Source organism: Ursus maritimus, unplaced genomic scaffold (assembly GCF_017311325.1).
Source record: "Ursus maritimus isolate PB19 unplaced genomic scaffold, ASM1731132v1 scaffold_12, whole genome shotgun sequence".
In the NCBI taxonomy this organism is placed as follows: Eukaryota; Metazoa; Chordata; class Mammalia; order Carnivora; family Ursidae; genus Ursus; species Ursus maritimus.
Window position 1 is genome coordinate 26,903,535 of NW_024423564.1, and position 26,731 is coordinate 26,930,265.

The window sequence follows — 26,731 nt, forward strand, 5'->3', positions numbered from 1 at the left end:
CATGTTCGTAATTTGGAAGATGTGAACGACCCTTCTGAAAGTAACTTACTTACAGATAAAAAGGAAGGGAGCTTATCTGAGACATTCAGTAGCTGGATGGCAGCAATCATACGTGCACTGCCAACCATGAGAAAAGGGTGGTAATGGGGCAAAGTCTTACAGATAACTCAGATCCTGATAGTCTCAAAAGTTCGTATAGTGTAGTGCTTGAAGCAAAGGTTTTTGCTAGTTCATTCTTAATGAACGTATCGAGATGTGCTAGGCACCATCTACTTAGTTCCCTTAGAAAAAATTCAGTAAGTGCCCTTATCTCTCTCTTCCCTTTCACCCACGGAAGCCAGTCATTTACCACCATCTGTCTTTTCTCACTTAGAAAAGTCTCCGAAATCTGTACGCCATCCCCGCCCCCTCTGTCACTATAGCCCAAGCCTCACTCTGTCACCCAGACCTCTCCAGCATCCTCTCCTTTGGTCTTCCTGACTCCATCTTGCCCCCCACAAATCTGTTTTCCACACCAGTGCAGGGAGATTTTTCTAAAACACAAATCTCTGATTCTTCTGCAGCTTAAGACTTTTCAGCAAATCCCATTGCTTTCCTAAGTCTAGACGTGTTTACATGGCATCCAGGGCCCTTATGCTCTGTCTCTGCCTCTTTTTCATCCTGACCTCCCAAACCCCCGCCGCTCCCGAGCCTCCCCCAACCCTGTGCTTGCGTTACTTGCTCTTTTATTCATGAATTCAGCAAATGGTTATGTGGCAACGGCTGTGTGCAGAGCACAGGGGATATCAAGGTGAATAAAGCAAAGAAAGCCTCAGTCTTGCAGGATTATATTCCAGAAAAAAGACCATGAGCAAATAAACATTTCATATAATATCAGCTAATATGGGAAAAAAATAAAGCCCGCTAAGGCAATAGAGGGTAGTGGGGCTGCTCATTTAGATAGGTGTTTAAGGAAAGCTGCTCTGAGGAGGTGTTGTTTGAGCAGAGACCTGAATGTTGCAGGGGAGTGAGCCTTTGAGAACTGCAGGGAGAATGTTCTAGGCAAAGGAACAGTAGTAAACGCCAAGCGACAGAGGCAGCGACCAAGTTGGTATGTTTGAGCACCAGAAAGAGAAGTCAGTAGGCCTTGGATGGAATGAGTGGAATAGCCAATGTGTGTGTTAGTATGCTTTTGCTGAGTAACAAGTTGCCAGAAACTTGGTGCCTTAATACCTGTTTATTACCTCACAGTTTCTGTAGGACAGAAGTCCCACAGAGCTCAGCTGGGTCTTGGTTACAGGTTTCAAATTCAGGATGTCAACAGCTGTCTTCTCAGCTGAGCCTCTGGGGAAGAAGCTGCTTCCACGGCCATTCAGGTTGTTGGCAGAACTCAATTCCTTGTGGTTGTAGGATTGAGATCTGTTTCCTGGATATCTGCTAGGGGCAGCTCCCACGTAGAGGCCGCTCAAAGTTCCGTGCCTTGGGCCTTGTCACAGGCCATGTTGTAGCATCACGCTGGCAACAGGGTCCTTCATGTCGAGGCGCCCTGACTTTGCATGTCAGGTCCACTTGGATAGTTGCCAAATCTTGATGTCGGCTGACTTGAGGCTTACATCTGCGAAATCCCTTCACAGCAGTACTGAGATTAGTGTTTGGTTGACTCTCCAGGCAATGGGGCTCTTGTTGGGGGACATCTTTAGAATTCTGCCCACCCCAGTGAGGTTGGAGACCTGGCAGGGACCATGCCAACCAGGGCCTCGGAGGCTCTGGTGAGAATTCCAGGATGTTGTTCTGATCGGATGGGAGTTATTAGAGGATTTTGATTTGGGGAAAGATCATGCTGGCTGCTGTGGAGATGGTGGAGCTGGGAAGGTGTTGCCGGCGTCTTGGCGAGAGATGCTGGTGGCCGGCGCTAGAATGGAATTACTCCTGAATGCTGTGGTTTCCCAAGTGCACCACAGTGTCCCATGTTCCCGTGTGTTTCCACATGCTTCTCCCATTGCCTGGACATTTCTCATCACCACCTACCTCACAGCTTCACCCAGTGAATCCCTACCAGCCCTCAAACCTTAGCTCAAAGGTTCCCTCAAAGGCCCATCCATAGTGTTTCCTTCCCACTGACACCAACTTGAGTTGTTTTGGGTCTGTTGATCTGTCTTCCCCACTCGCCTGCATCTTCTCTGGGAGCAGAGCCTTTGACTATGATTCCTCTGTTTCCATTGTCTGGCCTACAGCATAGCATGTTGTAGGTGCTTGATGGTGTTTGTGGGGTGAATGCAAGAACTATGGAGATACTGGGGATGAAGCAGACTTGCCACTACTCTTGGGTTGCTCACTCACCTTGTCAAGGAGAGACCATATATAAATAAATATACAATAGAAAGAACCAAAATGCAAAGTACCATGCAGGCCGTGTGCACAAAGGAGGGGTGCCCACTCTGCGGGTTACTGGTGTGCATGGAGTTTAAGGGGAATCGTTATTCTACTCAGTCTGGAACAGTTGGATCTAGTTTCTCACATCCCTCTGTTGCATGAAGGAATCCTCTTATTACAAATGATTTCTTTTTGTTACATCTGGAAGGACATTTGTTTGGCAACGATGCTAGCCATTAATTTATTCTATAATATTTAAAGAAGTCAAAACATTCATTCATTTAAGACATTCTGTAATTTAAGGCAGACATAGGGTACTTCATTCCTCATCTGTATTCCATGCACTCAGAAAAGATCTGTTAGTGAAATTCTGCTTATATATTCAAGATGGAGAACCACTTAACTCAAAATAGCAAACGTGTCCTTTTAAGAGGGAGGAACTAGTAACCGGGTTACTGATGAGAAACAACTAAAATAGTAAATACATCATTTCTGTGACTCCCAACTACACATCCCTCAGTATGAACCTGAGAAAGCAGGACCCTGGAGAGACTGATTTAACCAGAGTAAACACAGTGATGTTATTTAAAACGTAATAAACATAAGAACAAAATAACAGGAGGGTCCAGTTTCATTCTGCTGCTTTCCTGTGGTCTGTGGGCCGTGTGCTGTAGGGCAGCGTGCCTGACGGAGGGGCCGTGGGTGCCTGCCAGCCTCACCAGTTGTAAAGGGAGATGCACAAAACATCATGGATTCACAAGGGTGGGGATTCATAATTTGAATAAGCAAAAAAAATTAAAAAAAAAACCTTTTCATTTGTATTGCCAAGTTCCTCTGTTTGTTTTCTAGTGATCTCTGTTGGAGAATATAAATCTGTGGCTTAAGAAGTGTTTGCTGCACAGACTTGTATGAATAATTGGATAGTCTATTTCAAATTAGAGGCTGGGGCTACAGGGCCAACTGCTGTATTTTCTAGCTCTTATCTTCTTTTGGCTAGCTGGGATGAGGTGGCTGGCTGAGAAAGACAGCACTTCTGCATTTAAACATAATTTTTTTAAAAAATTGAAAAAAATAAAAAATAGGAGCTAGCTCTTAAAAATAACGTAATTTAGTTCAGGGCAATGATTTTTAAAACTTTTGGATTTGTGACATACTCTTGGTTTTATTATGCATGCTCCTGTATTCCTTCCTTGCCTCTCTAAAAAGGATGAGGAGAACGTGAGGATCCTCTAGGGCACCCCTGGGAGCCCTGAGTTAGAATTTTAGGACATTTGGGTTCCCCTCTGCTCTTGCAGTAGAATGAACAAGCTCCCTCAGCAGAATTCATTTTGGGGGCAGGGTCAAAGGGGACTTCAGGATTATCCCTCACCAGAGCCTCCCAGTTTCCTTCTGTTCTGTCCGGAGAAATAAGTGGTAGAGGATCAAAGAGGAACACAGGAGGGGCTCCGCCTGGCTCAGTCGGTGAGGCGTCCGACTCTTGATCTCCGCTCACATCTTGATCTCCGGGTCATGAGTTCAAGCCCTGTGTTGGGCTCCGCACTGGGTGTGGAGCCTACTTAAAAAAAAAAAAAAAAAAAAAAAAGACTACAGGAGGTTCATCTAAGGTGGGAGCATTTTGGAGAACAGCCCAGGCTTTTTGGTGCTGGGCTCTCTGGATGGGAGAGCACAGGCTGCCCGGCCTCTAGGAGATCTTGTCGCAGAGTGGGGACCGTGCTGATCCACGCTGCCACAGGAGCCACCAGGCACAGCGCCTGGCCTGGTGCGTGTTGGTTATCCCACCTCTTCCCAAGAGAACTTCAAGGCTCTGTTCTGCGAGAACCAGCTCAGAGAGTTTTCAGGTCCATCTCTAGAGAAAGGAAGAATAGAACGTCTCGGCTTTCAGAGGTGAAAGGAAAAGGACTTTGGAGCTAAATCTGGTGAGAAGAGCAGATCCTGGACAAAATTCCAAAAAGAATTTACCAAAAGAATGACATTTGAGCACCTAAAAAAGGAGGATTAAAATGACAAACCGTGACTATATGGTCTTGGTATTTGGCAGATAGTTTCCCAGAAATGAGTGAAATGAAGCTCAAGGAAAATATCTGACAGTGTTAGCTACCAGTGAAAAACTTCAAGCTTTCAAGTGAAAATGAGAAGTTTGGAAAACTTGTATCCTCCACCATGCGCTTGACACTGCCCAGTGCTTAATAACTTCTGATGAGATCAGTGACGATACTGACAAATGTTGATTCTTTTTTTATATTATAATGAAATGTGTCGAAATTTGGAATACCTGCCTAACTCCGTGACCCAGGATTTTCCCGGACAGGGGATACAGAACCACACACGGATAAAAGGTCCAATCGGAGTACAGGATAGATGCAGAAGAGTAAGAGGCGTGGTCAAAGATGCCGCGTTACAGCTAACCTGTAAGAAACTACCACTTGTTTAGGTTTGGTATGGTATCAAGAGCAGACATAATTACCTGAAAAGTCCAATGAAATATCCCTCCCTTTTCCAGTTACATATCTATGTGAGGATGGACTTTTTTTCTAAACCAAGATATACTGAATGCAAAAGTAGATAGGAGAGGGGCACCTGGGTGGCTCTGACGTTATGCATCTGTCTTCAGGTCATGATCCCAGGGTCCTGGGATTAAGCCTACGTTGGGGGGGGGGAATCCCCGCTCAGCAAGGAGTCTGCTTCTCCCTCTGCCTCTGCCTTCTGGTTGTGCACGTGCACGTGCTCTCTCTCAAATAAACAAAATCCCCCCCCCAAAAAAGGATATGAGAATTCAGCTATACTAAGCTAATTTCATGTCATATGCCAGACATGAAAAAGATTTGCAAAAATGTGAGACGGTGTTACTCTTCTCACTAAATTTTTGTTAAAATAACTATTTGTAATAAAATTGTTTTTTATAAAATGGGTTCCTTTTTAAAATACTAATAAATATTTTGAAAATTTCCGTTTAATTTCTAATGTCAGTAATCAGTAGATATAACCCACATGAACAAAAGCTGTTTGGGGTCCATAGTAATTTAGAGTGTAAAGAGATCCTGAGACCAAAAAACATTTGGGAACCACTGATTTCAACCCTCTATACCGATCTTGTCTATCTAAGCATTGAGATGTGTATGTATGAATGTATGTAATGCGCATTTTAAAATGTACATCAAACGAGAACAGCATTTCAGTGGTTGTAACATCTTCCTGGCCTCACAGGGCCAGACCTCTGGCCCAGATGCTCAGCCTGAGACTGGATGGCTAGATGCCTGTAATGTTGTCCAGTAGAAAACCAGGGGTTCAAGAACTTAAAAGGGAGCACAGCCAACATGCTGCTGACAAAGTTTTTCGTCACTAGCCGGGTGGGGTTCCACGGATGCAAAGCCTGATGACATCGACACGGTGTCGGGAGTGTGTGGCAGAGGTGGTGACCAGGCTCAGCACAGACTCGGTGCTTTGGGAAAAGATGCCTGATGAACGAACGTGAAGGAGAGAGTTTTGAGGCTTTGCAAGACTGGTTTATACCCCTCTTTGGGGGGAATGTGCCCAGGGACAGTGAGCTTGTGCTGTTCCCAAGAACATGCCGGCTGCCCCCGTGCAAGTGCCCCCATGTGTGGGCCTAAATGGACGGTCACACCAAGCCAAGCATGGCTTTGGGGGTTGCCTCCATTTCCAAAAGATGGTGGTACCCCTGAGCCGTGGGGTCGGGACGCCTTGTGCTCCAGCAGCGACCAGCATTCTCTCTTATCCCAGGGAAAAGTGCTGCCATCTCGCGGGGTCTCCACACCACCAGGGTTTGGGGCTTGAGCCCACCCTTTGCAGAGGAAGCTGCTTGTTGGGGGGACTTGGGAGGCGCCCGTTCTTTCTGTAGATACACTAAGACCCTCTCCGTGGAGAAGACTCCTCTCTCAGGCTTAAGAGCCATTCTGTCCTCTCAAAATGCTGCTGTCTCTGCAGGGATATGTCGAGCTTTTGAAGTTCAAGTCTCCGAAGGCAGCTAGCTGTCGGTTCACATCCTGCGTTGGGAGGGGCGCCTCGCTGTAACCCTGCCAGCGCTGTAACCCTGCCAGCGCTGGAACCGGCCGCTTGCACTGCTCCCGCTCCTCTGCTTCGCCCCAGCCGATTCTCTTCGTTTCTGTAAGAAGTCAGCCTCCTCAGGGCCCCCTGCTGCTGTTTACTTTTCATTGTCTGGTTAACCCCAGCGTCATATCATGACAGACACACGCGGACATTAGACAGGGAGAGAACAGTACTGGGGCACCAAAGAAAATGACGATGGACTGCTCTGCCTGACACCAGGGTTGGGGGTAATCGAGGTCGAGACAGTGATTTAAAAAAAAAAAAAAAAAAAGGAAGACGTGGTCTAGGAGCAGAGCTGGGTCTGCAGACTCCGTCTTCTGCCCCCGGGCTGCCTCTGGGCCTGCGTGAGCCTCCGTTTTCTTCTGTCAAAGAGGGCATAACACAGCTGTCTGGCCCAGAGGACCCCTCATTTGGGCATCCAGTCCTGCTGTACACCCACCTCTGTCCTCCTTGCTGTTCTGTGCTGCAGATTTTAGCACATGAACTAGTCCAAGGCTTGGGGCCAGACTAGGATAAGAAAACATGTGGAGCTTCTAGGCGGATTATGGTGGTGTCCTACCCCCTACCCCTAGCACACGCCATGAAAGGGATCTGTGTCTTTTCTAACTTCCTTATCCTTCTGCTGTGAGTACTGCCTGGAAGTGGGCCCGTCTTAATAATCTGAATGAACAGGGTGAACATGATGTTAAATACAGTTTACTCAGCACAAGAATGCATTGTTCCCAATTGTTCTCATACTTACTGTTTTCTCTTTCCAGGGATCAGCATCTTCTGGACCCAACTCTGGAATATGTGAAGGTAGGAAACCAGGATTTAACGTGGAACTAGAATCCTGTGTAGTAGATTTCCCATTTTTAACACAGTGTTGCCAGATAATGCTGCACTCTGGCCTGGGTAGGAAGCCGCTCAAATTGGAACAACCAGGGGGTTGTTTGACTCTCTTAGGCCTTCAGTAACTTTCGTAGGAGTCTTAAGTCATCCTTCTGTAGCTTTACAGTCTTTTTCCTCTTATCTGAAACCCTCGGGGCTAGATGGGTTTTAAAATTCAGAATTGTTTTAGAAAGGTAATATGGTGCACAGATATAACCTCCTCAAAGGGGTCTAGCTAGGGTCCGCGCTCCAGACTCACCCTCAGTTCAGCGGTGAGATGTAAGAATATTCACACAAAGTCGGATAAATAGACTACAAATGATTTTACGTATCTCAGCTCACACTTTGCCATCAAATGAGGTCAGGTTTGTTTTGCTGCCAAATGACTTAAAATTTTTTAGTTTTCAGAGTGTTTTGGCTCTTGGGGTTGGTAGATAATAAATTGTGAGCCTGCGTTTATCTTCAGTGGAGGGCTTCAGGCTCCCTGAGGTTTTCTGAGTCGGCCTTCCTTTCCAACAGCCACTGTCCTGTGTAGTAGCTCATTTAGGACCATGAGCTGTGGTCATGTGCTGCTTTCCAGTGGGGTTGACATTCAGTGCTTCTAAATAGTCAACACTCCGAAACAATGATTTCCTTCTGAGCAGAAAGAAAAGATGCTTTTTACACCCCCCCCCCCATTTTTGGGGGTGTGTATGTTTGCTTTATTTTATTTTTGAGAACGGAAATTTGGTACCTACTATAGAAAAGAGAACTCTGATTTGTCGCACTTAGCTTCTTGGGTTTATGACACCGTACATCCTTAACTTGTAGGAGAAATCATGGCATGTGTTAAGTTTGAAGGTGCTTGCGTTCTAGGAGCCACATTCCAGCCTCATTATTCCAAGGGCGGTGTCACAGTTTGGGAGTATTTAGGCCTGTTGCTTTTTCGTGTGCCTGTTGGCATTTCTTCTCTCTTTAGGACCAGAGGATGGAGGATAGAGGCGAAAACTGTAGTAGAATCACTTAGTCACTTGAAGTAGTCATAATAGAGCTTGTTGGAATGGAGGTGGGTATTCTTTTTTCCTCTCTCTCATACCCCGTCTCTGTCTGAGCTGTAGTATCACTGCGCAAATGTACAGTCCTAAGCCAGCAGGGCTGTCATGTCAGAATCCCGAGAGAGCTTTATAGATGATGTCTGTGTGCCTGCTGGATGCACTTACCTATGTTTTTAGACAGGTTGTACGCTGCAAAGCATTGGGGGGGTGCTAGTCACAGAGACTATGATTTGACTTGAGCACGAAATAAAAAATGTGCCCTAGAATCAGGCAGTGTGTAAGTCACAGCAGCCCTTTAAAAGCTACCCATGCCATGTTTCCGAAAGTAGCTGTCTCCCGCTGCAGGCTTGCTGCAGGCTCCCGTACTCCAGGAACCTGGTTTTGCTTTCACAATGTCCAAGCCTTTAAGATAATGCGGTGGTGAATCCTAAAGCTAAACATAGATTCTGGAATGATCTGTTTTAGTATTCTTTAAGCTATTGTGTCGCATTCATGAATGTCAGTCATTCTAAGTTGAGTTGTGTTGAGTAAGAAAAGGTATTGGGGTTCTCGGTGGATCTGTCTTGCTGGGCAGTCCTTGTCTTCCCCAGCAGTGAGATGTGATGGGACCGCCCTTGGTGGCTCGAAGGTGCTTCTTTCCAAGGACCTGTTGAGGTATTTTGAAGGTCACTCTTTGTTCCCAGCCTTGTCTGAATCTAATCAGGGCTTTATAAATGAAGTCTCTGTGCTCCTCCTGGAGATGTATGTATGTATGTACATATGTGTCTGTCTATCTATATATTTTTCTCTGCCCTTGGTTTGGAGGGATGGTCTGGGGATTTGTTGGGTGAATGTGGTATTTTCATTTGCTTCTATGGGCACTGAAGCTCTGAAAGCATGTTCATGGAGGCCTTTGACCTCAAGGTCTAAATGGACCCGTGTGTCATGCTTCTTGGACCAGTGCAGACTCATCCTTGCATTTCTCAGACTTGGCTGCCCTCTCGAGCTTGGCAGACGAGTCCATGTCATGAAGGCCTTGAAATCGGTGCCAGCTGGCGCCTAGTGACTTAGGGGGTGACGGGAAAATAAGCAAGGAAGGCGAGATAGTTGTAAATAAACTGGGCTGCGGTTTGGTGCCCCCTGACTTTGAGCTGTTAATTCAATATAACCCCCTGATGCACTTAATCCCTCTCGGGCATGTAGAAAAGTAGAGATTCTTTCTAAAATTCATACGTCATGTAGGGTCCTCTTCTGGTAGAGTCAGATTTATCAGCCTAAAAAACAAGATGCAAAGGAGCACATTTTTAGGGACCTCATAATGGGGGTGGTCTGATCTCTGATGGAGAGTCTTCTCAGTGGTGGAAGCAGCCCGATGTGGCCCAACAGACAGCAGTTCTCATCCTGTTGAGAACCTCAGCCCCAGGTCTCTGTCTTCAAATGCTTTCTCCTTCGCACCGGAGACTCTAACCATCCTCACCTGATTCTCCCAGTGCCTGCGAGAGAGGGAGAGATCTGGGACTGGCCCCGCCTGTGTGCCTGGGGGAGCTGAGGCACTGGGGGTGGGGGAGGGCACTGGGGCTGCAGTATTGTGGCCGAGAGAGCCGCATAGGGGATGAATCCAAAATTCCCTTCTGTCCAGTTTGTACTCTGTGTCCTCCTAACACCCTGCGCAGCTTGTATGGAAGCACAGGAATCCGGGAGCAAGGGGACCGTCCGGGGTTGCTAGGCTACAAGTAGTTCGTGTGCGCCGGGAAAGGAGGGAAATGTGCGCGGGTGGAGGAGCCCCCGGGGCTGACGGAGGTTCTTTCCCTTCCTGCTGCGGCCTCCAGCACCTGGACCCCACCCGCAGCATTCCCGGTTTGGACGTGATAAAGCCAGAGCAGCTCCGAACTGGCCAGAGGATTTGGGGAATCTCTTTCGCCACCGTGTCTGTCTCTTTAATTCGGACTGTTAGAGAGGGGAGTTTTGTTTTTCCTTTCTCTGCTTTTGCCTTATTTTTCCAGCCCTCGCTTCTCCCGCGTTTTTCCCCCCCACAGTAGCTCAAAACATGATCATCTTGAAAGTCTGATGTTAACCGTTTTGTGTAATCATGAGGTCCTTTCCTGTAATGAAATACAATTGATTCTCTTTTTCACTGCACCCGAAAGAAACCACTTCTTCCAGGTTGGAAAGCAGAAAGGTCCACAGCTGCTCCACCTTTCTCCTGCTCCTTGGTCATTTGTGACTTTGCTTAGTGGTGTACAGCTCTGGAATTTTCCTCTGCGTACCTAGCATACCTTACCAGAGATAAAAACTTTTTTTTTTTTTTTTTTTTTTTTAAACAGAGGAAATAGCTTTTGGAGGAGAGAGCCCTAGGCAAAATTGTGAAGAAAGCTTTATCTTCTGGGCCGTTTTACTTTACTTGCTCACTGCCCTATTTGGTTTTTGCCATATTTTTACCCCCATTACAATGTATTTATTCAGCGTCGTTTCTTAGACCTGTGTCAGGTAACTGCTTACAACATTTTATAAAATAATTGTACTAGAATGTGAATAAATGGTAATAGTTCAGTGTGTTAACCTTCCCAGATGGCGTTCCAACAGCAGACTCCAAGTTACCCAACCCCTAACAACCCTCAGGGAGGGGAGCCCAGTCCACCCTCCCTGACTGCGGACTTACTACCTTCTTTCTGTGGGTTCCATCGTCTCACAACTAGGACATCAGGGGATGGGTTAATGTCCTTTGAACATTTTTAGCATCCCCTATACTTGTGATCGGCTGAAGGGGAAAGTTTTTTTAGCAAGTGGGAAGGGATTCTTAATCTGTCACTCTTGATCATCTGTCACTGTGACCAGAAGTGATGTATCGATTGAAACATGTGTCTCAGGCATTAAGACCAAGGATGTGAGAGCTAATAACTGCCTGTCCATCCTATTACCTCAAACAGTTGGGGATGTACCTCAACACTCCTGCATCTGCTCTTGGGATCCATTATGCTTTCACTTTTGTAACCCCTTCATGAACCTATAAAACCTACTTTCATTTTCACTCTTTATCATTCTTTTCACTCTTTTCCTGGGGCTACTTTTTTAAGCTTCAAGAATTGCCCCCCCCCATACACTAAATTTAATAAATTTATATTATTTCTTGTCCTTTCCCCCTTTGTAAGTATATTTCTTGTAGACTGAAGATCCTTTCAGCTGCTTCTTCACATACAAACAAGACTTACAGTCATTTTAATAAAGCATCTCTTTTCTGGGAATGGTTTAAAAATATGTATATCTATTTTAGGGGAGGAGGTGATTGGGACAGAGCTGGGTGATTTTTCTTTTAAAAGAAACGTTTATTATAGATTTTTCATTTTTAAATGTCCTTAAGAAAGAGAAATTGGAAAATAAAGCCAAGTAGGAAAGAAAATCAGGATGACTGTTTTTCAAATTAGCCAAGATGTAGGCAAGCCCATTTTCATGGCCAGGCTGTAAACAGCACAATACCCGCCTGTGGACAAAGGCCTGCTCTCCAGGCGACCGCAGTTAGCAAGTGTCAAGACGGAATGCAGCCTTTTGTCCCTGGCTAGCCTCCTAGTGAACAAATAACCTTTCTTTTATAGTCAGCCTGGGTGGATTCTTGCTAGAACCACTTGTGAGCTTTTATGAAATGGTTTGCAGTTTCTGAGCTCCTTCACAGGCTGGGAGAAGGGACAGGACTGGAGCCATTATCCTGAGTGGGGATACCTCCGAGTGCTCCCCTGAGTGTGGATACCTCCGAGCTCCTTCCCCGCGCCGCCCAACCCCCCCCCCCGCCCCAGTGCGCATGAGCAGCTCCCGAGCCCGAGTGCCTTGGCAATCAGTCCTTTATGGGGTTAATGCACTGAAATGCTCTTTCTGAGAGGGCCTTACAGATATGACAGGCTGCCCAAGGCTCAGATCTCCGCAAGGCCTTTTCCTGCGGCCGGCCGGCCGGGGCTACATTAGGTCACCCAGCAGATTAAAAGAGGAGTAATTATGCGAATTCCAGCGCCAAGAATTAGCGCGCCTGCCGGCGTTGGGGAGTTCCTGGGAGAAGGGGCCCGGGAGGCTGCAGCTCCCGCTTTGTGCTCAAGATGGCCGCAGCCATGGTCACGGTTAAATAGCTGCCTTTGACAACGTCCTTTCTTCCAGCAGGGAAAACAGGCCAGTCTGCTCTGAATTAGCCAGCTAACAAAGTCATGAAAGGGACTTACAAAAACAATGGCACGCTGTACATTCCGTGAGATTTTAGCAAGTTATATGAAGTAAGTAACAGCCCATTGGCTGGCCCTGCAGGATTTCGCCTGAGTGTGCACATCCGCGGAGCCAGCACGGGCCGTGTGGGACCAGATCAGACGCTGCCCGCCGTGAATGGGAAGCAGCCCCGGGCGCGCGTTCGGAGGCGCGGGAGAGAGCTCCCGTCCAACTTCTCCCACTCCACCCCGAAAACATTCTCTGCACATCTTCTTGGGAGGTTTAACGTTACTACAATTTAAAAACAAATTGCTGAGGCAGGGTGGGAAGACAGAAGAACAGGGCTGGAGGACAGTCCCTCATTCAGTGGAATCCTTTCCTGCAGGGTCTTTCAAAATGTGGTCATTGACAAAAAGTGAAATCTTATCCTGAAAATGTATACTGATTTAAAAATTTGTGTGTCAGTGTTGATGGTGACATTATTTCTCATTGATACAAACTGGAAACAAATGTCCTTCAACTGGTGAATGGAGAAACTGTACTACACCATAAAATAGCGTGAGAGTCAGCCTTAAAAAGAATGAACTGTGGGATGCGTATAAAAACTTAGGAGTGACAGGAAACAGATCAGTAGCTGAAAAGGGGTAGGGGAGAGGTCGACTGCAAAAGGGAACAAAGAAACTTTTAGGATGATAGAAATACCTTGATTGTGGTTGCTTCCAGCCTCAAAAGGGTGACTCTTACTGTATGTAAATTTTACTTCAGTGAGCCTGACTTTTAAAAAGCAAACTAAAACCTTATCATATTTTACCCCTTAAGGGCTGCCATCCCCGTAGGGGAAATGTTTGGTTTTGAGACGGGCCACCTCAGACTGCTGATCACACAGAGGAAGTGCTGAGCTTGTGGATATTTTGCTGCCGTGGCTCATTCAACAGATAGTTTGGAGCGTGGACCACATGTTAGTAATTGCTCAGTGCAGCTAGGGGTGGGAGCCCAGTGTTAACGAGAGCCTAACCTTAGATAGTGGCAGTGGGCATGGAAAGTCAGGGCAGGGGCGGGAGGCCTTCTAGAGAGTTAAGAGCCATTTTATTGGGTGAGTTGACAGCTCCTGGCAGACTTAACTGGAGAGGAGGTGAGGGAGAGGAAGCCAGGGGAGATTCCAGAGTTCACATGAGTACCTGGCATCTTGCCAGAAGCCAGTGACTATTTTAAGGGAGGACAGGAAACTTCTAGTTGAAGACCTTGTTACCACAGTGACATTATGTTAATTGATGAGCATTTGGGTATATCATTAGCCTGGGAAGATCAGCAAACTACAGCCGGAGACCAAATCTGGCCTACCGCCTGTTATTGTATGGTGCAAGCTAAAAATGGATTTTACAACCTAAATGGTTTTTTTAATCAAAAGAAGAATGTGAAAATTTTAAAATTCAGATTTCAACATGCATAAAGCTTTACTGAAACACAACCACACCCATTCATTTACATAGTGCTGCTTTCTCACCATTACCGTGGAGTTGAGTGGATATGACAGAATGGGCAGCAAAGCCTGACATATTTACTGTCTGGCCCTTTACAGAAAAGATTTGCAGACTATATGCATATACGCTGTCCCTTTTTTACCTCCCAATAATGCATAGTAGGCTTTCAGCAAAAATTTTCACTTCCACGGTGCTGTCTCGCGTCACTGACATCACTTTCATCTTGCCTGATGACTCAGCAGTGGGTCCCTGTGCAGGGTGTGAGACCTTGCCCAATCACAGATGATGCTGTGGCCGCACTGCGCGATTTGGGTGCATCTCAGCGTCTCGTGGGGTAGAGCTGTCTGCTGTGAGCAGCGGCTACCCACTCGGCCTGTCACATCTGCTGTTCTTGCCTGGGGCTTGTCTGGATAATGTCCTCAGGCCAGATTGCTCTGCCATTGCAGCCTGAGATGAGTTTTCTTGGTGTCCCAAGTTAGAAGTCAATTCTCCCTGGCCTCCTGAACTTGATGGTTTGACTCAAGGTTAAACCGTGGAGCTGCCCTCTAGAGGTGCTCAAAGGCAGCTTGTCTGGCCTGGGAGCAGAATAAGGCTCACTTCCTATTTGTATTCTATGCTGCAGCCTTCATCCTTGACTGAAAGATGAAGGACTCCTCTGAGATCCCAAGCAATGGCAGGTGGAGAGGTGGCAAAGAGACTGGAAAACTAACACGCAAGCAAGAATTGAAGCTGTGGCGTCAGACTAGACTCCATTTTATAATTGGACCTTAGAGCCCTTTGCATGTGGCCTGTCTACCCCTAACCTCATCTCCTGCCATCTGCCTTAGTCACTATACCCCTCCCTGCTGGCTTTTCCTCCTGCCCTGGGTCTTTGCCTTTGCCTCAGCATGGAAGTTTCTTTTGAAGCTGAGTGGTTTAAAGTGGGTGGCATTGTGTTCCCCCAAAAGATACAACGAAGTACTAACCCCCCTAGTACCTAAATGTGGCCTTATTTGGAAATAAGGTCTTTGCAGATATGATCACACTAGGATGAGATCACACGGGATTAGGGTGGGCCCTGATGCAATGCCTGGTGTTCTTAGAAGAAGAGAACTTTGTGCACAGACACACTGACACACGGGGAGGAGGCTGCGTGACCACAGAGCAGAGATTGGGTTGATGTGTGCACAAGCCCACAATGCCAAGGATTACAGCCACCATGAGCTAGGAAGACGCAAGAAAGGGTAGTCCCCCGGAGCCTTCAGAGAGAATGCAGCCCTTGCTGACGACACCTTGACTTTAGACACCTGACCTCCAGAACTGGGAGAGCACGTTTCAACGTTCAAGCCACCAAATCTGTGGTACTTTGTTAGCGCAGCCCTGGGAAACTCACACAGACACAAAGCCCTACCTTAGCCATTCCTTGGTTGGGTGACTTAGGCAAGTTTCCGAAATTTTCTGGTGCTCAATTTCCTTAACACTAGATGGGAGAATGTAGGAATTGAATTAGTTGATACCCATAAAGTTGCTAGCTCAGTGCCTGACATGTAGATAGCACTCAGTAAATACTAATGTAGTGACTATCACCCTAGTTCTCTGTGTGGCTGGTCCATCTTGACTCAGATGTCGTGGCTTGAGAGGGACCTTCCCTGAGCACCCCCCCCCCTACTGAGAGCTGCCTTGCCAAGTCACTATCTCATTATTCTGTGTATTATCCTTATAGTACTTGTCGCAAATTCTATTTGGTTATTTATAAAACAAAAACCCTACAAATCTCTTCTCATTAGAATGTGAGTTCTGAGGGCAAGGACCTTTTCTTGTCTTCTTAATATTTAGTGACTGGCTGGCTGACTGATGACCACATAAAACCAGATGCAAAGGGCATTTAAATTGAGGGAAGAAATGAGGTTTTTTCTAAAGATCTTGAATTTTCCAAAGCAAGTAACACTCCCATCTCTAAAAATTTTCCAGAAATTCTTCAGTGATTTTATTTAAGGAAGCAAGAAATTTCCTATAACTAACCTCAGTCTATCTTCTCTTGCCAACCTGGTATGAGATAAAAATCGTGGGGTCACTGTTACCACCTTAAATACTCACACATTTAGGCAGAGGTATATACACTTTTTAAAGGTGTAGTTCTGGCAGCCTCTGGCTCAGACCTGTCAGTTCCTCAGATCTTGTCATCAGCTCTAGGGTCCCAGTAACTCTTCTGCTCCCAAACGGGAGGCCAGGCTTGTTAGGGTTGGAGTCGTTTGCTGTTAAATTCTGCCCTCTAGTGGTAATAAAATGTCACAACTGTGCAGCATTTGGCTACAATTCAGTCTAATTATTCCGGGAGCTTTTGATATGAAATTATTAACATTATATTTACAACCTCAGAACCAAGGGCTGTGTTTAGAGTATATAAAAAGGCAAGTGGTTTTTCTTGGCTTTGTAGAAGACTGATTAAAATTGTTAAGACATTTTATTAGTAGAGCAAATTGTCTTAACATCCTTGGACAAAAAGCTCTAAGATGCTGTGACAGTGAATGTAGGTTTTGTGTGAGAGGGGTTGGTATGGATTTGAAGTTTAACCTGTGGTAACCAAGAAGTGTCCTTGGGAAAGGTTATATTTGAATTGTGATTTGACAGCTGGAAAAAAAAGAATGGTCCAGAGGAAGCTGGTATTAGGGTGCAGCAGAAAACCGATTATCAGCATGTTAGAGATTAATGGGGAAGCCCCTGTGCCTGGGGGGTTGTGTGTGGCGAGGCAGAGTGGAGTAAGAGCTCACTTCTTCTACCAGGGAACAGCTGTGAGGCCAGAGGGGCTGGAAGGGCAGGGGTGAGCTTGAGCGAGAGAAGGTAGAAGAAGCTGACTTGAGAGAATGATGAGAGGGACAGGGCAGATTGCGTGGGTCCCATCTGTAACTTTTGCAGAGTGAGGTGGGGAACCATGTAGGGATGACATTGGCTTCTATGTTGCTAGCAGACTTTGGGGAGCAAGGGCGGGAACAGGAAGAGGAGTTGGGAGGCTGTGGGGACTATCCAGGTGAGACAGGATAGTGTGGACCTGTGACAGCAGAAGAGGTGGTGAAGAAGGGACATTCTGGTCTCATATGAAGGCGGAGTCTTCAGGATTTCCTGCTGGATGGGGTGTACATCGAGGGAAGCACAGTACTGGAGAGGGGCGCTTGGGTGGCCCAGTCGGCTAAGCAGCCCACTCTTGGTTATGGCTCAGGTGGAGATCTCCTGGTCCTGGGATGGAGCCTGGCCTCGGGCTCCGCCCTCAGGGGGGAGTCAGCTTGAGAGTCTGTCTCCCTCTGCCCCTCCCCCAGTCACCCCGCACTGTCTGTGTCTCTCTCAAATAAGTAAATAAGTCTAAAAAAATAGAGATGGCATTGCCTGCATCTCAGACAGCTTGGTACACATTTGTGAGAATTTCTGTAAGAGACAAAACTAGGAGTAGCATGATTGAGTGTTGAGTAGTAAGTCAAAATTAGCTTCCCGGCAACTGGGGAGTTTTTGTTCACATTTCTCTCAGTTTCCAGATTTTCTCTATAAGTGTTAATGTTTTTATGGTAGAGTTATTTATTAAATAAAAATAGCCCCCTGTTAATCTACTTCATAAATATGCTGAAAACTTACAGTTCAATCAAAATTATGTAAAACGAATAGCTTACATGTATTAGAGCAGAAGTTCTTTTTTTTTTTTTTTTTTAAGATTTTATTTTTTTTTTTTGGGAGAGGAAGAAGCAGGCTCATAGCGGAAGAGCCTGATGTGGGGCTCGATCCCACAACGCTGGGATCACGCCCTGAGCCGAAGGCAGACGCTTAACCGCTGTGCCACCCAGGCGCCCCTAGAGCAGAAGTTCTTAAACTATTTGAGCTCAAGACCCCTTTTCACTCTTAAAAATTATTGAGACGCCAAAGAGCTTTTGTTATGTGAGTTTTAGCTATTGATTTATTGTATTAGAAATTAAAATATAGGAATTTAAAAAATATTTAGATAACTCATTAAAAAATAACAGTAATTATTTTTGTGAAAAATAATCATTTTCCAAAACAAAATTTAATGAGAAAAATGGCATTGAATTTTGCATTTTTGCAAATCTCTTATAGTGTCTGGTCTCCTAGAACACACCTGTATGCGATTTTGTACCACCATGCATTGGGCATGTTGGGAAATACTGGTTTCCTGAGTTAGATACTCAAAATGTTTCATTATACGATATTAAAAACTCACTTTCATTTATTATCACCACTTATCAGAAAAATCATTAAAGTATTCAGAAAGCTGTCAAGCTCATGGTCGTGAATACAAGTTTCCCCAAATTCTGATTTTTCAATTGAAAGCTCAGGTTTCATCACTGACAACAAGTACTATCCATTGTTCTGGAAGCGACAGGCTCACTTCGTTCCTTTTTTTAGAAAATGCCTGCCAGATAAATACCCCATCTGAATAATCACAGTTTATCAGACATTCTTTGAAGTAAAAATGGTGTTCCATGAAAAAGTGTCTAGTTGAGCACACAGTTCCTTTCCCTCAAGACAACCGTTGTACTTGCGTCTGCGGGAGAAGGGCCGCGTGTGTGCTTCCTGTGTCATCCCACAGCATGTTAGAGACGTGGACGCAAGGGTCCAGCTGTGATTTAAAGCGAGTGACTCTTACTGCTTCATCAAGGATTTCATCAGCGAAACTGGCGATTTTTTAGAGAAATACTTAAAAACTGCTTTTTCAATATTTAAAAAATAAATTAAAAAAAAAGGTAGTTAAGAAAGTGACCCCTTATCCAGTTGGTGCCTCTCCCTTGCTTTGTGCTAAGATCCTAGCAGTGTGACCCATCATTGCTTTCACCTTATTGGTGGAAATGTCGACCCAGTGATAAAGGCAAAAAAAGTCTCAGTATTTTTTGTTAAAGATTTTATTTATTTACTTGTCAGAGAGAGAGAGCACGTGCGCACAAGCAGGGGGAGCAGCAGGCAGAGGGAGAAGCAGACTCCCTGCTGAGCAGGGAGCCCGCCCCCCGCAGGGCTCTGCCCTAGGACCCTGGGATCATGACCTGAGCCTAAGGCAGACGCTTAACCGACTGAGCCACCCAGAAGTCCCAAAACGTCTCAGTATTGTTATGAAAATAGTTTTGGCTTCATGGACTCCCCAAAAGGCCCCTGCGGGCCCATAGGCTGCTCTTTGAACATCACTGTCCGAGAGGGTTTCCTGCTACTTAAGAGCTGTTATAAAGCCGCGGAAACGCTTAGCACACGAATCATCATCTCCTGTTGATCTAAATCTATATTTTATCTCTACGTGGAGTTTTTAAAAACAATAACAGTTACAATTAAAAATACCGATTATTAAGACAGAAGAGATGTTAAATTTTCATTTAAAAAAGAGAGAAGATTGAGAATCTATCCTAGAAATAAGGGCCTGTTCTTTACAACTGAGCGGACAGTGAGATCTCAGTAAATACTACCTCTGTTTCCTGTGATCAAGTCGCTCATTATACAATGCGAGGAGCTGGTCCAGAGCGGTTGCTGTTCTGCTCTGATTGCTTTGTATTCAAACCGTGAAAACCTAAAGCTTGGTGAGGCCCAGGTCTGGTTGGTGGTGGAGATGCTCAGCTTGGATACGAAAGTGCAGTCAAGGGATAAATTTACTTGAGGCAGCCTGAAATGAACATTCTCCTGGTCCATAAGCTTTTATTAATCGCAGCCACATTTGCCCATTCTGTGCTCCCAGCGTGGGGATTAGCTGGCCAAGCTCCATCGGTCCTTTATGTCAGTGAAGATAAGGATGTGTCAGACCCTGGGAACAAGAACATGCTGTTTGGGCCTCGGAGGCAATTTCCTTTTGAGTCCCAGCTCTCTCCAGATGGCATCTAATTGTTTCTTGAATGACCTCAGTGTCCAGGCTGCAGGAACCTGGTCTGAGAGGGCATTTCACATATTTATTAGGCCATGGATGAGAACTTAACTACATAAAGCCCCCATTCACACTCTCAAAAGAGCGTTTTGTTCAGAAGCAATGATAAAGCTGATGGACTGTTTCCTGTGACCACCAGGCTCCAGTTGGATTCTCATTTTTCCCAGGCCCAGGTGGGTGTTTTTTTGAAGCATCCGAGTCCATGGTGGCCCAGTCTACTCCCCTCTGTCTTCTCTGGGTCTTTGCTGGAATGAGCCCAGGCAGGACAGGGCTACATCCTCTTCTCTGCTGGTTTGCAGAGTGTTCAAGGATTGCTTGTGCAGGTGGGAGGAGTTGGGAGTCACGGGTTCCAGGAGCTTTTCCATTTGGGAACCCAGGTAGCTCACAGTCGAGAGTGGGGTGCTTCTGAGGGGCTGAAGAAGGGACCAGTCCTAATCTAGCTGCAGGGATGGCAAGCCTGGTTCACCCAATGAGGATCCTAACCCTCAAGTGGCAAGTTGTGGCTTAGGCCTCTATGGTTCTGAACTATTTGCGGGGGGCGGGGAGGGGTCCCTATATCTTTGCAATGGGGATGGATACGAACTATGTCTAGAAATATGCACGTGTGCTCCTTGTGTTTGTGGACCCAGACAGACAATCCCTGTGCTTTCTGCAAACATTCTCTGGCCCCTGTCCTGTTCAGTCATTGGCCCCAATCCTTCTGGGCATTGGAGTATTGACAATGAATAAGTCCTGAAGCCAACAGACACAGACACAGGTCACTTTAATGAGTGCTTCAGTGTTGGAGCTGGGGCCCCCCACTGGGGTAAATAAAGCAAGAGCAGTAGGCAAAGGGAGCCCTGTAGGGCCACACAGACTGAGAAACGGAGCTCGGGGGGCTCCGACGCTCCTTCTGGGCCATGTTCAACTAAGACTACATAAGGAGTAAATTTGGGAAGATCTGAATATATTTTGGGGATGATGCAAATTTCCCTTTCTTTGACCTACAGAGAAATCATGAGAGTTGCCCTTCCAGGTATTCAGTTGTTGCTGGTACAGTCCACCTGGCCTTAATAAGGGAATGTCCCAGACAGTGCCTCTGATTCTGGTCATCTGTCTTCCCACAAAACACAATAGCCTTTGGAAATGGCCTCCAGGAACTTAAGAGGGTGCTGTTGCCTGCATGAGCAGGTTGAATGAGCCATTTGTCAGTGGTTCCCCCTAGCCTGGGAGGGGTGCTGGGTGTGGGAGCAAAACTCACTCCTACATTCAGTGGCACAGGACATTCCAACTCCATGAATCCCTCTCCCTTTTCCTGGAGGCAAAGTCATGTGTGCTTCTTCCTTGAGAACTCAAGGCAACTCAGGTCTTTAATGGAACATCCTTGCGGTAGGCTGGGAAGCACCATTAATTCCCACCCATCACTGGAACACAAGGGAACGACCCTGTTATTCATGGGCGTGCATTTAACATGTTTGCATGTAACATCAGTTTATGTTGGCTCTTTTGGAGCATTTCTCAGATAGGGAGATCATCTCTCACACATGTGAACTCCAGTAGAGCCCAGCACAATGTATTGTCTCCATCTCCAATTTTACTTAATCTCACATTGGTAAAGTAAACTCTCCACGTGATGATGTACGCTAGGAGATTTACCCCTGGGGAGGACGGGGCAGAGTAGCCTGGCCCGATGACCATGCTGGAGAAGGAAGGCCTGTCCGGGCTCTCAGTCCCTGCATCTGCTTCTCAGCACACTGGCCGCAGTCACCCCGGTCACTTTGTTTACATAGTCGGGGCACATGGCTGTAGGCTGAGCTAGCTTCTCATCTTTGAGTTTATGGCCCGGGGCGCGGGGTGGGGGGTGGGGGGCGGAAGACCTCTTCTTCTGCTCTGGTTTGAAAATCCCCAGGGAAGGACTCTGATTGGTCTAACTTAGGTCCCTTATGTCCACTCCTGAATCATTCAGTGTTCAGAATTCCAATTGGCTCACACATCCAAAATAAGTATGAATGCGCATGTCACAGGGTAAAGCTTGTCAACGTAATAACCACTAACTGCTATTTACATCGTTTTTTCCCCCTGAATTTTCAGGATCAGAAGTACAACGAGCTCTATTTCTAGTTGTCTCTGTCTCCTTGGGGTACATATGTGAAGTATTGACATGAGCGGTAGGTTGTGCAGAGAGATTTTCTTTTTGGCCTTTTCAAACCCTGGACTCATCTTTCTCTAGTTTTCTCCTACGTGCTGGATACCCATTGCCTCCCAGTTTGTCAGATGCATGCTGTTATAGAGAAGTCGTGGGCAGTGGAGCAGAGGGGCCGTGGATTCCCCTTATAGTTTGGCCTTGGAAAAATTCCCACATCTGCTGTCACAAGTACCCCGAGCCTGAGGCTCCTGTGTTGTTCTCAGAGACTGGTGCAGCTGGGTCCCTACCACTCTCCCTTCCTCCATCCTGCCCTCCCGCTCCCCTGGGTACACACTGCAAGGCCAGGAATTGTATTGTCCTAACAAAAGGAGCCCATTGTCCCACCTCGGGCACCAGGATCGTTGATGGTCTGGATGTCACTTCTGTAGGCGGCATTGTGCTTGGCACCTGAGTATTTTAGGAAGTGAAGAAACTGGTAATCAATATGGTCCTTTCCACGCAGCACTCCATGTGATTTTCCTAGAGGAATACACCTAGATGGTGTTTCTCTACACACCAAGGCGGTCCCTGAGCCCGCAGTCATGCTCTGTGCTCTAGGGCTTTGCTAACTCCTGGCTCTTTGCAGATTCTCCCTCAGCATGCATCTGTCCATGTCCTGCCCTTTCCCATCAGTGATGAATGAGGATCTCTGATGGGTATTTCGGATGAGACCTGCCGCCTGTTGCTAAGGCTTTCTGTCCCTTAGTGGGAGGGCAGGGCTGTTGGTGCAGCCATGATTCTGCCTTTGGGATTTGCACTAGATAAGGTACTCTAGGCAACCAGGTGCTAGCCCTGCTTCCATTATCACCTCCCATTGATCCAGCCGTTTGGATTCAGCGTTGGTTTAATCATTAACTCTGAGTACTGTTTGATCTCACATGTGACATGGAGATGATAATACGTGTCCCTGGTGTTAGGTATTAAAGAAGACACTATGGTGAACATTCTCTGTATAAGTGCTGGCCTGCTGAGAGGTGGCGTGCCTGTGCCAACGCAGCCCTGTGTCTGTGGAGGGGGAGGGTGGCTGAGAGCGCTTCTGCCATCAGCAGTGACGCACAGCGTGTGGGCAAGCAAGGCCCTTGCACCAGCTGGGGAAGGGTTCCCCTTCTCTAACAGTGGTTAAAGCTGCCCCAAAGGCAGGAAGGAAAGTGGCAGTGCAGGTCAAGGCTTTCTGTCTCCTCCTCTCGCCGTCCACAGCCCTGCCAGGGCCTAATGGGTATGGTGGCTGCAGGCTTTGCCTGCCTTTGCTCACATCCCCGGTGACCAAGGTTTTCCCCTCCCTCTTCTCTCCACTTGAACAAAAAGATCAGGGAGGACCCTCAGAAGCCGCATCTTGAAGAACCACTGAACACCCTCTGGATCAGTGGGGATTTTTAGGTCACATCACTCTTTGAGAAATGGGTAAAAGCCATGTCCTCCTCACCTCAGTGAACAGATACTCAGCTGCTTGTATACAATTTCCAGTAGCTCATAGAAGCCCCACTCCACCCCCAGCTTAACAACGCCTAACCTGGCCTGCTTCTCCTAGCTCTTTGGGTAGGCGGCAGAATTGTCCAGTATGTCACTGATGATAAGGCCCATGATCAGTTTATGACCATGAAAACAAGATATCTTCCCACCGAAATATTTCACTTAGGTGGCTGGAATTTGCTTGAAAACAGAAGGGATGAAGAAAACCATTTTCTGATGGACTTTGGCCAGCTTTCAAGGCTGGACTGAGTGTAGTTGGTTCTGACTGCATGTCTCACCTGGTGCCGACCCCACCACGCACCCCAGGATTCTTGCCCTCTCGGGCGTTCCTCGATGCCTGTTTCATCCACTCAGACATTTGGTGGCCTAAGGAGGAAGAAGGGCATGGAGTGGCATTAGAAGAATGCAGTGTAACTCTGGCAATTCCTGCCGCTCGGGGTGAGAGAGGAGAAGGGGCATAGAGGCGGAAGGCAGAATCTGGGTGGACACTGAACGTCTAGAGAGGGAGGCTGGGCAGAGCAGGCAGAGCACCCAAGCGTCTATACCAGGCCCTGTTCTACTTCTAGAAATGGCTGGTATCAGAGTAGCTGGTAATACAGGCCAATGAAGAGTGAAGGAGTCAGGCACTCAGGAGGTGGTCCTCTGGGGACTCTAGACTCCTGGGGAGGGTCTAGTCCTAGAGCAAGACCCTGGAGGCTAGGCAGGGGGGCGAGGCAGGACGGGACATCCAGGCAGGACGCAGGCTGAAGCCCAGCTCTGCAGCAGCCAGCTCGGTGTGGGGGCAACGCAGAAGGAGGGGTGCGAGCCGGGGCTACGGGATCCCCAGTCAGACTGGCCGGGACGGGGTGGGATAGCGAGAGCTCGGTAGTTGTGGTTGGACCAGGAGTTCCTCTGGGTGAGGGCCAAGTAGGCAGATGCTGTGGACATACATGCTGCCTGTTAAACAAGTCTCCAAACGACAACAGCTCTGCAGTAGAAAATCATCTGAGACATCTGAGCAAGTGTGATTAAAGCCATATGTGCAATTTTAATGTGGGATCTTACAGTTTGAAGGCTAAAAATATTTTAAGACTGAGGCAACTCTTAAACTCCTCCTCATCGCTCCCTGGCTTTCATGATTCTAGAGTCACCGCCATACCCGCCTGCCGGTCGATGGCTCAGGTTGGAGCTGGCCGTGTTCTTGTGGGGGGCGTGGCCCCTGGGGCCTGACAGTTGGGTGAGATCAGGCATAGGCCCCGCAGGAGGACCGAACAGGGAGGGAAGCTCACATTCGCTGAGTGCCTCTCTACGTTGGGTGCCCAGCTCTTTATGTGTTTGTCTCACCTGGTCATCACAAAGACCTGGTAAATTGGAGGAGGAAACTGAGGCTCAGCGAGGTTAAGAGATTTCCCAAGGTCACCCAGCTTGCTAGTGGTACAGTGAAGACTTGAGCCCACCCTGGCTCTCCTTCTAACCTGCTACGTCCCAGCATCACTTCTGAGACATGCAAATCTGTGTCTCACAGCTCAGTTTCGGAAGATGTCATTTTGCAGAAGTGCTTACGAGATGGGTGAGCCAGGGGCAGCGGCGATGGGAGACAGCGCCGCTGGTCCTGGCCGGTGGGCCTTCCTGGTGTTTGGCTTTGCAGATGCCCCTGGGCCCCTTTCCGCAGCTCTGAACAGAAGGGGCGTCTGAGGGCCATTTGTGGTCACTAGAAGTTGCTGGGATAGCTCACACTTATTAAGTGGCAGGAAGGAGAAAGAAAAGTGCATGTAAAGAAAAGAAAACGTAGGGGCTACAATAACCGGGAAAGCAAATGGCTGCTCAGGGTGAGGTGCGCGTGCGCCGTAAGGGTAGAGTGGATGGAAGCGTGGGGAGTCTAGGTCGTCTGGGATGAGTAAGACTCCCAGGGCTGTATGGATGGGCTTCAGGGGACAAGGTATCCCCTAAAATTACACGTAAAACATGACAGTATGTGTCTTCGCTAGGGGAGGTGGGTCGATGCTTCTCATGGGCTCTGAGGAAAGACGGAGCCCGCTGGAGACTGTCTGAGCCTGCTGGGGGGGACGCTGGAGTTATGCTCCATCCTTGTTCTTTTCGTTTTGCCTTAACGCTAAAAACAGAGAATTGGGCTCGTGTAACCTAGGATTTCTGGGGTGATATCAGGAAGTAGGTGGTGGTAGAGGGACGTATGAGATGGAATTGTATGTGATAGAGCAAGAAAGCAAAGTCCGGGCTGGGCCCTCACCTGGTTTAGCTCCACCTGGTCAATTCTACAATTTTAATAGCCAGTTAGAGAAATGGAAGTTTAGTGGGGGGGGGCATAAGACCCAGTAGAGGGAAGTGTGTTTGTGAGTACTGCCCTTAGTTCCTTTGTTGGTGTGCTAGGCAGATCAATACCCCTTCTGGACAGAGGCCACTTAGCAGCCATAGTCTCAGCCCCGTGAGGAATTTGGGGGACTGTCAGAGATGTGCACAGCAAACACTCTTCAATGCACCCTCTGTATTCCCCGGCACAAGTGAACATCTTGTCCACAGCAATACATGAAGTGGTCCCGAGAGCCAGGCCAGTGTTTCCCACCGTCCACCTGCCGAGTCTAGGGTGCATTCCCTTTTTGAGCAAGAGATAAACTGCATATGCATATAGGAAAATGTGTCCAATGGTCTTTGGCGGCTTATGTAGCTGCTGAGTCTGGCGTGAGGGGAAGGGGACTTCCTCCCTGATGGCCTCTCCTCATCCTCAGTGGTCTCCCAGCAAATTCTCCTTAATCCCTGAGGTCCCGCGGCTTTTATGGGAGGGTGGGTGCTCTGAGCCGCAGGAGCTCCTCCCCCACCACCCTGCCTCCCTCCAGGTTTACTGTGCTCAGAATCATGCAGCCTGGCCAGATGCCTGGGAAGCTTTGGGAGACAGGGTTGCAGAGAAACACACGTTTTCTGGCCCAGGGCTTCCCAGGTATTTGCCTTGCTGCTTTTCAAAGGGCCGAACCTGCAGAGGGCGGTCTTGGATATTTAGGATTGGGCCAATCCAGGTTAACCTTCCCTGCTTCCTAGGACACCAGGGGAAATGGAAGTGGCGGTAGTATGGGTTTACCCCCTGGCTCATTATCGCTATTTTGTTCACCGAGAGTCTGATCCCCGGGGTTTAGTGGGGGCAGAAAGCCGGGAGAGAGAGGTGGAGCCTCAGTCGTTGCTATGAGAGGCTGAGCTGTTTGACCTCCGCGACTAGTGTTCAACCCTTGACTGATGCTCTGAGTGCGTCCCTGTGGGCCGGGATGAG

At 47.4% G+C, this 26,731-nt stretch overlaps 1 protein-coding gene across 1 annotated transcript in view; it reads left to right on the forward strand.

Annotated features, from left to right (window-relative positions):
• The window catches only part of BCAR3 (BCAR3 adaptor protein, NSP family member), a 108,857-nt gene that overhangs the window by 27,169 nt on the left and 54,957 nt on the right, over nt 1-26,731 (forward strand). Inside the window, exon 3 of the mRNA XM_040627021.1 lies at nt 7,176-7,215. Coding sequence (XP_040482955.1) covers nt 7,176-7,215 — 40 coding nt within the window. The remainder of the gene's footprint in view (nt 1-7,175; nt 7,216-26,731) is intronic.